Source organism: Aptenodytes patagonicus, chromosome 23 (assembly GCF_965638725.1).
Source record: "Aptenodytes patagonicus chromosome 23, bAptPat1.pri.cur, whole genome shotgun sequence".
Classification (NCBI taxonomy): Eukaryota; Metazoa; Chordata; class Aves; order Sphenisciformes; family Spheniscidae; genus Aptenodytes; species Aptenodytes patagonicus.
Window position 1 is genome coordinate 7,195,384 of NC_134971.1, and position 12,525 is coordinate 7,207,908.

The following is a 12,525-nucleotide window of genomic DNA, read 5'->3' on the forward strand; positions in this document are numbered from 1 at the left end:
TTCTGAGGTCCCTGAACCTTAGCATTATTTTAATATTCTGAAGCAAGAGAATGTCTCCAAAGCATTTTCAAAGCACTGACTTCATTATTTTAGCTAGACAAAATTCATAACATCAGTTGGAATTACACAGCAAAGTTTACCCACATCCATGCACACATCCAGCACATTAGAATATTCTTTCACATTTGAAGATCATACAAATTTCATAACGTCTTTTTAAAAATCACTCTCTGAGTTTAGCTACAAATGCAGATCTGTAGTAGCTCAGTAAATACAGTCAAAATTTGGAACGTCTGTTGTTTAGTTCACTCTTTGCATTTGGAATTTATGTAAAATATAAAGAAAAATCTATTATTAAAATGGACTGTAAATTGGGTTGAACTTTACCCAGCGTTTTTCTAAATAATCCTCCTCCTTTATTCATTGGAATTTAAAATGTGAAAGATTTTCTGGTTTTTAAAAATATAAATGATTGTATTTATATCACAAAAGCATCTAAAGGTCCCAACAGAAATCCAGGCCTAGTATGTTGGGAACTGTACAAGCACATTGCAGGAGACAGATCTTTCCCTGAATGGGCTATAAACGAAATAAAGAAAAGACACGAACCTAGCAAAGAACAAAGACTGCAAGCCACGCTTCCAGTCCCCAGATGGATGGAAAGAGAGATGAATGGTACATGGAACATCTTGCAGTAAACCCATGGAAAAGCTGGACTTCCATTTTTTGTGTGCAACAGGTCAGTGCTGCAAATACAAGACCATTTCCCTTTCCTAGTGCCTAAGGGGGTGTAAGAAGCACGAGGATTTTAATTTTTCTATGTTGGATTTTAACTGCCTTGTGGTTGGACACTAATCACTGTGAAACACAAGTGTAGCACTGGGTTTTGTCCTGAGCAAGCAGCTGCCTGCAAAGGCAAGGACAGATTTTGAGGCCATATACTGCATCCAGGTCTGATAATGCTAGAAACTTTCACAAAATTTCTACTTCTGAATCTTGCAATAACACAGAAGTCCCATCTTCTCCCCTAAAACATAGATCCCTGCCACTGCCTGAATATTCCTTATACACAGTTAGTATGCAGTTATCTGGGAAATTCTTTCCAATTTGGGAGTAAACCAGGAAAACCTGTCATGGGGTAGAAAGCTGGTCAGGGTTTCCGTGTTGTTTAGCCTGCAAAAGAGGCTTGGAGAGGTTCTTCAAAGACCCCTTCTCCCACCCTGCTAAGGACCAAACCAACTCATCACACTATACCTCACGGCAGTCAGACCTGCTTCTGGTTGCTAAGAAAAAGAAGAAAATCTGGACCCCTTACCGTCATCCAGCTCCCTCCACTGTCAGGTTTCCTATAGCTTTATCACTCCCTAGAGTACACAAACCATTCTCTCGACAAGCAGAAAACACTAGTGTTTCAAGTACAGGTGAAACACAGAATAAAGGCTGCTCCCTCTAATGAGGCAGCTGGAACCCGGTAAGAGAGTGTGCTTGAAAAACAAGAGGGAGAAGGAGAGGCAGAGAGAGAGGGAGAGGGAATATGTTTTGTTATTCAGTCTGCAGTTCCAGTTAATCTGTATTGCGATTGGTGTTTGCCGCTTAGATGGTGTGTCAGTTTTGCCAGGCAGCTGATGGGCAGAGGAACAAGCAACTGGAGTGGCCCAACCCATAACAATGAACTGTGATGGACATGGGGGGAAAAGGTCAATTTTTAGCCATGAATAGGAGGAGAGGATGGATAAGTCAGATGAACGTTCTCATTTCTTGGGTGGATTTGAGCTCTTGTGCTAACAAGTCATCAAAAGGCAAGGCTGGAAGCTATTTCAGTGCTTAGTTCTGACATTCAAAACAGTCTTTTCTTTTTTTCTAACGGGTTGGGAAGTTGTTACCCCTTTTTTAGAGAGGCTGAGGACACTTAGTTTCTGCCTAAGAATCTTGTCGTCTTGAGCAAGCCCATAAAGAAGGATTTCCTTTTTGCCCAGAATAAACACACTTCTAGAGGGCTTTTCTCCATGGGTATCAGAGCACTTACAATTGTTAATGAATCAGTTTGTCAAAGCAGTATTATTTCCCTTTTTTTCTGAGCAGATGAGGAAATTGTAGCACAAAGATCACAATGGAAGGACAGCCCAATACATTCGATTCCCAAGACATGCAGTACACATACAATGAGAACGTTACATAGACTTTTGCACATACAAGTACCCACGCATGCAGAATTTATACTGAACATGTGGTTACAGGATCTGAAAAGCACAAATATGTGCTGCCTGTGGTAGCTCAGCGGATGTGAAAGGAATACTTGTTCCCTTGGCCCTCCAAAATTCGCTAGAGTGAGACAGACGAGTAGCGTAACGGGAGGAAACACGCTCTGTGTGTTGGTTTGACACTATGGGTGTGAGCAACTGATGCAATGCTACAAAGGGCTTCCTCACATGATCGTGGGAGCGCGTTGCCTGTGCCATACGTGAGGCTGATTCTGCCACCTCAGTTGTCATGACTGGTTCACCTCTCCGCAGGATGGAGAGGCCAGACCTGCACAGCACCATGCACAAGCCTCGCTCATTCAGTTAGGATCCCACTCTGCATTGTCCTCTTGAAGATTTTAGGGATGGCTTAAGAAGACTAGCCTTGCTAGCCAAAGGTGGTCCTCGTGACTATCAAAAAAACCCAACCTGCTGGTACTTTCAAGATCCACCCTTTCGCCTGTGTTATCCAGGGATGGTGTTTTTCAGGAAATAACTAATTTTCCCATGTTCCAGCCTCAATTCTGAGATTGCACTCTAGTGCAAAAATCCATACAGTTCTTCTGAAGTCCAGAAATGATACTAAGGTACCATTCTGATCATTTGGGGCAAGATCAAGTTCAGTCTGCAAGTGATCACCATCAAAGACCAACTGACGCAAAGACCTCTATCTTATAGTAAAATCAGCATCTACTGTGTACTTATGAGGAGAAAAAAACATGATGCTGTTTGAAGTCTTTAACACCCTCATCTCACTATAGAAGTCTGAAAGTGCGAGGCTGCTTTCTGTTTCAAACTCTACACTTTGCTAGGTTCTCAGAAACCAGGAAAATAGGCTGTTACAGAAGCCCTAAACTAACCCTAAAGAAGAAAAACCCTTGATTGTTTAACTGTCCTGTATTAACATTGTACAAACGTTAGAGACGTTTGTGACTTTGAAATTAAAATAAAATTTAAAATTACTATGAACTCTAAAACTTAATGCTAAAAAATAAAATAGTTTTTCTTTGCTGTATATATTTAAAACTGAAAAAATTTGAAACTTCTACACCTAAAGATTTTGTCCAAGAAGGTGAATTTTTTTTCCTAGGCTTTGGACTTGTAGGAATGTTTTTAAAAGAGGCAATCTGAGCTGCGATAATAAAATGTTTTCAGGTCTTTGAATTTCTCATTGAACAGGGAAATGATCCATCTCCCCCAGCTCTAACTACAGATGATGGGGGGCAGGCCTCCTACCTCTTTGGCTAAAGGCTGTAGAGGATACATCATAACCAGTGTCCCTTTGATGGCTAACATCACTGCTCAAATCTACTCCTGAACTAGTGGTCATATATATTCACACAGAAGACATGACTATATGCCTTTTGTTTTGTTACACCTCATAGACTGCCATAAAGGACCTCAGTCTCCTCTTTTTACCTTATCCATCAAATAGCTCCCCAGTTTCATATGGTTGCTTCTGCCCTGGTGGAGCACGAATCTAGTTACAGATGCAATGAGAAGTGCCCTCCAGTGAAGCCCACACAGTCCATTAGTGCAGCTTTCTCTAGCTTCACTCTGGAGCGCTGGTATAAACACCGACTATTACTGCATGACCAACTCCATCTTCAGGAGCCCCCTGAACCATGGCACATTTGTGGGATGCTGAACTAAGTGATGAAATATGTAATTTACAACAGTGTTTGCAGCATGAACTCTGTCCTGGCAGTCTCATGTCCCAGTCTGTACAGCGTTCATGGAGACTGGTAGAGATGCATGCTGCAGAACTGCAAGAGCAAGATCCTCAGGCCATTGAAAAATGAGTGACAAAGGAACTCCAGGGGGAGCGGGATATGGTCCTACACAAAGAGTGGAGTTTGTTGATATGCAGGACAAGAGCACGAATGGACGACACGTGCTTTGCTTTTGTTTAAGATTCAGTAGATGTGGAAAGGGTCTTTCCTTACCTTGATCCATTCATGTGGTCATATTCCCTTTTTACATTGACCCGGACGGGCTGATTAATCCACTCCTGCTGAGGAGGCAAAGGGTTGATTTTGTGCGGCTGGCCATAGTCAGGGTTCCCTGAAGCTGTCATATCTGCCTTGGGGAGGTGAGTGGCAGCGCCGTACGTGGAGTCAAAGAGGGACTGGTCGTCGCTCACCACTGACAGAGCCTCCTGAGGAGAAAAAGAACAAGTGCTCAGAGTCATGACTAAACTAGTAACTCCACTCTTATTCTCTCTTTGAGCTGGTGAGCACCTGCAAGGGCCCCACAGCTGCCCAGCACTGTCTGAAATTGCCATCTGCCAGGATTGCAGATTGAATCAGATTCTCTGAGGTCCATTAACCCATATGCAAAACCGGTGGGTTGCTTTGCTAGCTGCTGTGTTGCTCTGGGTGGGGCAGGAGTTAAGATTAACTTGACTTCTGCAAACAGTAAAGGTGGCCGCTGGGTGCTATACCATTCTCATTGCTTGCTGTAAGCAGCTTCATCTGCGATTTCATATAGTTACCTGTCCACCTGCCTGCACTTGCTGGTCCAAAAACAACCAAAGAGATATACAGTATGGAACATTTCTGGAGTGTCATTTGAAGGTCTATACATCTTCTTTCAAAGGGTTTTGTGTGGTGTTTATATTTTGAGGTTACTGGTGAAGGAGAAGCAGTCAGTACAGGTCAGAGTTATGGGTGTTAGTGGTGGGATAAAAAAATGCATTACTTTACGCTTTTTGTTTATTTTGTGGGAAATGTAGCACTGGTGAGTTACCAAACTGTGCATTTCTAGAAATGCTTAAAAACAGGAAATTGTTATCCTTTTTTTTCCTGCTGAAACTACAAATGTTGACAAAAAGTTTTGACTATCAATTTCCTTGCGTTGATGCGCTTGGGTTTTCTAAATGAAGCATGCCAGGCTCATAAAGGTTTTGGCACAGTCCTGCCTTATTCAAAGTGCATCTGACAGGGTCTGCATGTTCTTTATGGAGCTAAGCTAACCGCACATAACACAGCTGCCATTATGGCTGGCAAGCCAGAAACTGAACGAGGAACCTCCCAAACTAAAAGCACACACTACTTTAATGTGAGTTAATGGAGCAAACCTCCAAAACAAAGGCAGCAACAGACTCACCTACTCTGTGGACTGAGCATTCAAAAGACCCGTAACACCAATGTGTATGCAGCAGTGGGTTACCCGTGAACACACGGACACTGTCTTTGCTTTGAAAGCTGGTGTGTTGCTAAACCCTCAGTGCTCAAAATTCACAGGACACAGTCCAAATCATGAGCTTTTAAAAATAATAAATTATTGCTCTCTCCCCGCCTCCCCCCAGTAGTCGTTTCTGAGGTTAGTTTTGCAAACTTTTTCCACAACCAGAGAGGGAAACAGAAATTCTGAAAACTTAGAAAAGTGCAGCTGCTGGAATCCTCCGATTACACGAGAATCTAAGTGCAAATCAGATTTTACCAGGCTCATGATATCATCACAAAAAATGTCAATAGTTAGAGTCTACTGGGTAAACATGAGAATCCCTCTCAGCTTGAAATTAACCCACTTAGAAAAAGTCAGGTCAGTGCTCTGCATTTACAAATATCAGCACTTTTCTATCTCAGATCTCGGATCACGTAACAAAACCAAATAAGCCTGAGTAGCTTAGAATGTAAGTGGGCCTGACTAAGCTTGAATTTGGAGGAACCCTCAAACATCTGCATGAGTCCTGCTGAAGCTATAGTATTTGCTGCAAAAATTTTGTGAGCAACCTCTCACACTGATCAGCAGAGATGGCTACAGCCTTTAAACAACAAAAATGAGAGCTTTTACCCCACACTGCCTAACGCTGCATGTTGCAAGGAGCTCAGACTGTGTTCATGCTTTCCAGCAGCTTTTTCTTGGTGGATGCACAACCCTTCAAAAGTAACCCTTCCCTTTTTCTGCTTTAATTAGAGTGAGCTAGAGAGTGGAATGTGCCCCTCGGAAGAATTTCCTTGTGGTGCAATCCTGTATGATCACAGCCTTGTGTCAGAAACTCCTTAAAGGGATTGAGACTATCTCCTGGCTATAAACTTTGCCTGTGTAGAAAGGTGCAAGAACACAAGATCTTCCGATGACAGCTCTTAAAAGAGAGCAAGCCTTTCCATCAGAGGTAAGGATATAGTGACTTGCTGTTTCTCTGGTTTACTGAAGTCAGGATGTCAGGCAGGGGTTCCTAAATGACACATCTCCTGTAAGTCTCTGCCTCCCCTCAGTACAAAAAATGTGGGGTTCCCTACATTATGGCATGAGGTGGTAGGTAAACCCCAAATACCTGGGGTGCTGGGCTGACTTACAACTGTCTAGACCCAGTCTAGGCTAGTCTATGCATCAATCTTACTGGTCAGAGACAAGGAAACCATGAATACCACTGCAAAATCACGAAATACAATTTTAAAATGTTTCATTTTGGAGATTTCCAGTCTAAAAACATACACAAAGTTGGGTTTTTTTTAGGGAAACAATGTCTGGAAAAATGTTTTTTCTGCCTAGCGCCATTTTTCTTCTGAAGAAAGATACTGATAGAAAAAAATTGGAAAGCAGAGATCTTTCTGGCTACCCCCCCTCCAAAAAAACCCCCAAACAACCCACCCCAAAGAACAGCCCTGGATTAGGATCAATGATTAGTACTGCATCCAAGTACAACTATCTGTACATACACAAGCAAATACACACTTTTCTCTGATATACAGAATATCTGATGGAGAAGTCTGCCTCCTCAGATAAGGATCTTCCTTGAAAGACAAAGCGGCTGCTAGGCCCTGCCGACAGCAGCAACTGGCGTTAACGGGGATAATGATAATCTCACAGGCAGGCAGCAGTTGCACCGAGAAGCTCTGCATTTTGCTGCTTGAATGCATACAAACTGCAAACTCTACCGTCTTTAAAACTCTGTCGCACACAGGAAAAGAAATTCAAATGCGATGGCTGCCATCATGGCAGGCCCAAGCAGTTACTGAACCAGGAATCGTTTGAGCTAAAACCCTGTGTTAGTTACAGCCACAAAAGCTACAGACTCAAGGCTCTGGGGGAACTGAAGGCACACAGAGCAGATCAGGCAGAGATAGCAGCTTGTAACACCTGCTTACGATCCAGGTCGTGCATGCAAATAGCAAACAAGTATTGCTGATTGCATGCAAGGGAAGTTGGGTGGCATGCCGCCAACCCCTGCTGCAATCAGCGTCTCCGTGGTGTGTACATCTACAGCTTAAGAGAAAAACAAAGGGGTGGCAAGCAACAGGTAGCCTTTAGCTGGCAGGGTCAGAGTACGGGGACCACTCAGATAATGTCCTAGCAGTGAGGACTGCCTGGGACTCAGTTTAACTGTCTTAGAAGAGGTCAGGGCTCGTCTGGCCCTGCCAGAGTTTCAGGCTACAGACCCAGATGGGGAACATGTACAACTTTCCTTGTACTCACTATCAGAGGCTCTGCTTGGCTAGATTCAGTTTTGAAGGACTAGTCTGTTCAGGAAGTGTTTGGCTTCAGTTCTGGCTGAGGAAGAGATCAACAGTTAAATTGAATACCAGAGGGCAAATTTCTATCCCCTGGAATCGAGAGCTACTTAGCGTTTGGTGACGGGCAACTGGGAAAACACATCGGAGGCATTAAAGGTGCTAACATAACCTAACCAGACAGGCCACAGCTCGCCAGGGTTCCCCCCATGCTGTTGCCTCCCGGGCTGTGTCCTTGAGCTGGCCAGACTGAGTCTGAGACAGGGGTCTTGTGTGTATTATTCTGGCATATATGTTACATTATATTGCCTCTGGGAATAGGCTAGCTTCAGTTTTTCCAGTTTTTAATCACATTCCTGGCATAAATGTGGCAAGTCCCGTCTACGGCAGCTTGCAGCGCAGCGATAGGCAAGTTCAACTCCCTGCGAAGCACAGCCCCAGCCTTTGCAGGGCAGCCCACCACTGAACTGCCACAAATGAAAGGCTGCCATTGCTATGACTGCTGAAGCAGCTTTGCATAGAGCTGGCACACACTTCTGGATCCCTTAGACATGAATATGTGATAGGGCTATTATTAATAACAGTTGTAAGAGGTCAAATTTGCAGTTTTTCCTTTTTTTAGATGAGCCATCTAGGTCTCAGGTCTAAGTGCTTGAATAAGGTGAGGTATACTTTGATTTTGTTCCTGTGTGCTGCAGGAAAACCAGTCTGTTCTTCTGGTCACACAGGTAGCATGCTGGGGAGGGCTGACAGTCCACCAACGCTTCAAGCAAGTTATCCCGAAATGGAGGTAGCGTGCAAGTTTTAGTAAAAGTTTTCACTTAGTTAATGAATTGAGCAGAACATTTGAGCCAATATATAGCCAGAATGAGAAACCCCTAGATAAAAATCAGGGGCAGCTGTGCAATGCAGACATATGAGTTGCTAAGCCACTATCCATCGTATTTGAGAAGTCGTGGCAGTCCAGTGAAGTTCCCACTGACTGGAAAAGGGGAAACATAACCCCCATTTTTAAAAAGGGAAAAAAGGAAGACCCGGGGAACTACAGGCCAGTCAGTCTCACCTCTGTGCCTGGGAAGATCATGGAGCAGATCCTCCTGGAAGCTATGCTAAGGCCCATGGAGGACAGGGAGGTGATTCGAGACAGCCAGCATGGCTTCGCCAAGGGCAAGTCCTGCCTGACCAACCTAGTGGCCTTCTACGATGGAGTGACTACATCAGTGGACACGGGAAGGGCTACAGATGTCGTCTGTCTGGACCTCTGTATGGCCTTTGACACGGTCCCCCACAACATCCTTCTCTCTAAACTGGAGAGGTATGGATTTGATGGGTGGACTGTCCGGTGGGTGAGGAATTGGCTGGATGGTCGTATCCAGAGGGTAGTGGTCAACGGCTCATTGTCCAGATGGAGATCGGTGACGAGTGGCGTCCTGCAGGGGTCCGTATTGGGACCGGGACTGTTTAATATCTTCATCAATGACATAGACAGTGGGATCGAGTGCACCCTCAGCAAGTTTGCAGGTGACACCAAGCTGAGTGGTGCTGTCGACACACCAGAGGGATGGGACACCATCCAGAGGGACCTGGACAAGCTCGAGAAGTGGGCCTGTGTGAACCTCATGAGGTTTAACAAGGCCAAGTGCAAGGTCCTGCACCTGGGTCAGGGCAACCCCTGGTATCAACACAGGCTGGGGGATGAAGGGATTGAGAGCAGCCCTGCCGAGAAGGACTTGGAGGTACTGGTGGGTGAAAAGCTGGACATGAGCCGGCAATGTGCGCTTGCAGCCCAGAAGGCCAATCGCATCCTGGGCTGCATCCAAAGCAGCGTGGCCAGCAGGTCGAGGGAGGGGATTCTGCCCCTCTGCTCTGCTCTGGTGAGACCCCCCTGGAGCACTGCGTCCAGCTCTGGAGCCCTCAGCATAAGAAAGACACGGACCTATTGGAGCAGGTCCAGAAGAGGGCCACGGAAATGATCAGAGGGGTGGAGCACCTCTGCTATGAAGAAAGGCTGAGAGAGTTGGGGGTGTTCAGCCTAGAGAAGAGAAGGCTGCGGGGAGACCTTATTGCAGCCTACCAGTACTTAAAGGAGGCTTATAAAAAAGATGGCGGCAAACTTTTTAGCAGGGCCTGTTGCGACAGAACAAGGGGGAATGGCTTTAAACTAAAGGGGGGTAGATTTAGACTAGATATAAGGAAGAAATTTTTTATGCTGAGGGTGGTGAAACACTGGCACAGGTTGCCCAGAGAGGTGGTGGATGCCCCATCCCTGGAAACATTCAAGGTCAGGTTGGACAGGGCCAACCTGCAGGGGGGTTGGACTAGATGACCTTTAGACGTCCTTTCCAACCCAAACTACTCTATGATTCTATGATTCTGTGATTCTATGATGTGAAACATCATCATTTACCTTGATGTTCTTCCATTCACAGTCCCTGACACAGTCTTGGTTGCATTGATGACTGCACTAATAATAGCCCCGGGATATCCTAATGTCCTCACTAACCTCTAGAGGTTCTCCTTTGCAAGGCCCCTAAAAGTTCAGGTTTTTAACCTTATCCAAAGTTCATTGGCAAGGAAAGCTCACTAGAGGTTCCCAGTTCCCTGGGTTCAGCTCTGGGAGAAAGGTCATCAAAACAAGAGCTGGTGAGGTGACAGTAAGTCGGTGCTTTCATCCCAGGTATAACCCAGCATCTACAATAACGGCTCTTTCCAGGTGCATGCAATGCGTTTACACTGAATATTTACTTTGAGCTCTTTACATTCACTTTTCTGGCCATAACCACATTTAAAAGGCATTGCTAAAGATCAAAGGTTCATCCTCCTCCACAAAGCCTGACTTATAAGAGAAAAAAATGCTGAGTACTTGAACCATCATGCCATGTATGGAAAGATTACTTCCACCTCCAGAGGGGTGACTTTTTTCTTTTTTTTTTCCCCCCCTTTTCCCAAGAGTATATCTTTGCCACCCTTAGTCCTGTGGGAAAATCACTCCTGAAATATTTTTGTAGAGAGAATGTTACCAACACAGACCCACTGTCTGAAGAGCCCAGATGTACAATGCAAAGCACCAAAATATGAGGTACCAGCAGCAGCTAGCCTTACACATCGCTTGAGGTTAGCACAGAGGATCTATTCCTTGAACAGAAATTACTTTGGCACCGCAGTTTTACAAGTCAGCACTTCTGCTGCCAACATCTCATACAAGCAGAAAAGAGATAACATCAGACTTACAAGAAAATGAGTCAAATATAAAATTTAAAAGGGAGCAGAGCCTGTGTTGATCTTGGGGCAGCAAATTCAGATGGATTGGGCACTGAATTAGGAGGCAGGAAGGCAGAATATTATTCTCATCCCTGCCCTTGATCTTTGGCATAACCTTTAGCGATGCATTCCCCTGTCCATGCCTTTTTGCTCCCTTCAGTCCTGTGTTGCCCTGATCCGTGCACACTGTAAGCTCTATGGGGCATAGAGCCTCGTCCAGTGCTGTTACTGGGAAAATAAACAGGAATCTTTTGGGTAATTCAAAGCAAGGCCTGGACTGCAATCCCACACTATAATATATCCAGTCTTTACAGCACACCTAACCGAAACAAAAAGATAGAAAGACCTTTGCAGCTTTTTCAGCACACTTTTCTTGAGGTTTGCTCACGCTACTCCACCTTCCTTACAGGATATTATGTGATTGGTGCAGGGACTCCACATAACTCCCCCTGGAAAATTATAATCACAGGCATTTTATTGCTAACAACCACAATCCAATCTTGTGCCCTTCACAATCAATTTAAGGCCTGCCTCTACAGTGGAGGATTTGTGGGCTGCAGCTAGCACCAGAGATCCATCATAACGCTGTAGTGAAAACAGCAGGCTGAGAGCTGTCACTGCCTAAGTGCATTGCTCTGTACCTCTTCTATCTACTTGCAGCATTGCACAGTGACAGACAAACCGTTCTGCTCACAGTATTTTCCAGCTGAGCTGATGGCATTCGGGTTGTGGCAACCCAAATGCTGGTAATCCATGCCGCAGAGCTGTCCCTGCCCTGAGGAGGAGGGACGGGAGGAGATACAGTCTTGCTTTCCCTGCTGCAGCAGGACTAACGATTAAGAAGAAGGCAGCATACCTTTAAAACTGTGTCAAAGTTTCTGCAGATTTGAGGCTTTCTTTGTGTATAAAGGAGGGTTTTCATTTAATTTCATAATTAAATTTAATTTAATTATTTTGATTAAATCCCACAGTGCAATAATTTTGCTCTTAGTCTGCTTACTAGAGACTTCCTCAAAACTACAAAGCAGGTCAAGTCCTTGGACAAACTGCGACGCAAGCTTTCCTCTGCATCTCAGACTGCCTTTCTTTCACTTTCCACCCAGAGTACTACATCGGAGCGTAACTTGGCAGTCTTAGAATACAGCATCATTTCTTCACAATTCAAATACATGGGAAACCACAATGTAGTAACACATGCTAGGAGGAAACAAAGCAAGAATAAGATAGGCATAAATAGCAAAAACACACTGAAATTAGCCAGCTAAAAAATGGGGCAAAATGATTTTGCAGAATTTCTCATAAGGAAATATGTTTTTTTTATTTTTACGTTCACTATTTCCATGAAATTCCATGTCAAGTGGATAAAAGAAGGCTGCTAAAATGAATGCTTTATTGTTTTGATATCAAGATCCCCAAAACCGGACTCAAAAATTAAATCATGCTTCTGTACTTTACTTTTCAGAAGAGCACTTGACTTCACGTTTATAGGATCTGAACCAACGACTTTTTTTCTCAGTCCAGACTTCACATAAACTGGTTCAGAGCCTATTTTGGTTTGTTTCCAA

At 44.3% G+C, this 12,525-nt stretch overlaps 1 protein-coding gene across 5 annotated transcripts in view; it reads right to left on the reverse strand.

The window, feature by feature from the left end:
* Positions 1-12,525, reverse strand: part of FLI1 (Fli-1 proto-oncogene, ETS transcription factor) — a 90,874-nt gene that overhangs the window by 34,494 nt on the left and 43,855 nt on the right. For all 5 annotated transcript variants that reach the window (XM_076358411.1, XM_076358414.1, XM_076358410.1 and 2 more), the window contains one exon: positions 4,187-4,398. In XM_076358411.1, the coding sequence (XP_076214526.1) occupies positions 4,187-4,398 (212 nt within the window). The remainder of the gene's footprint in view (positions 1-4,186; positions 4,399-12,525) is intronic.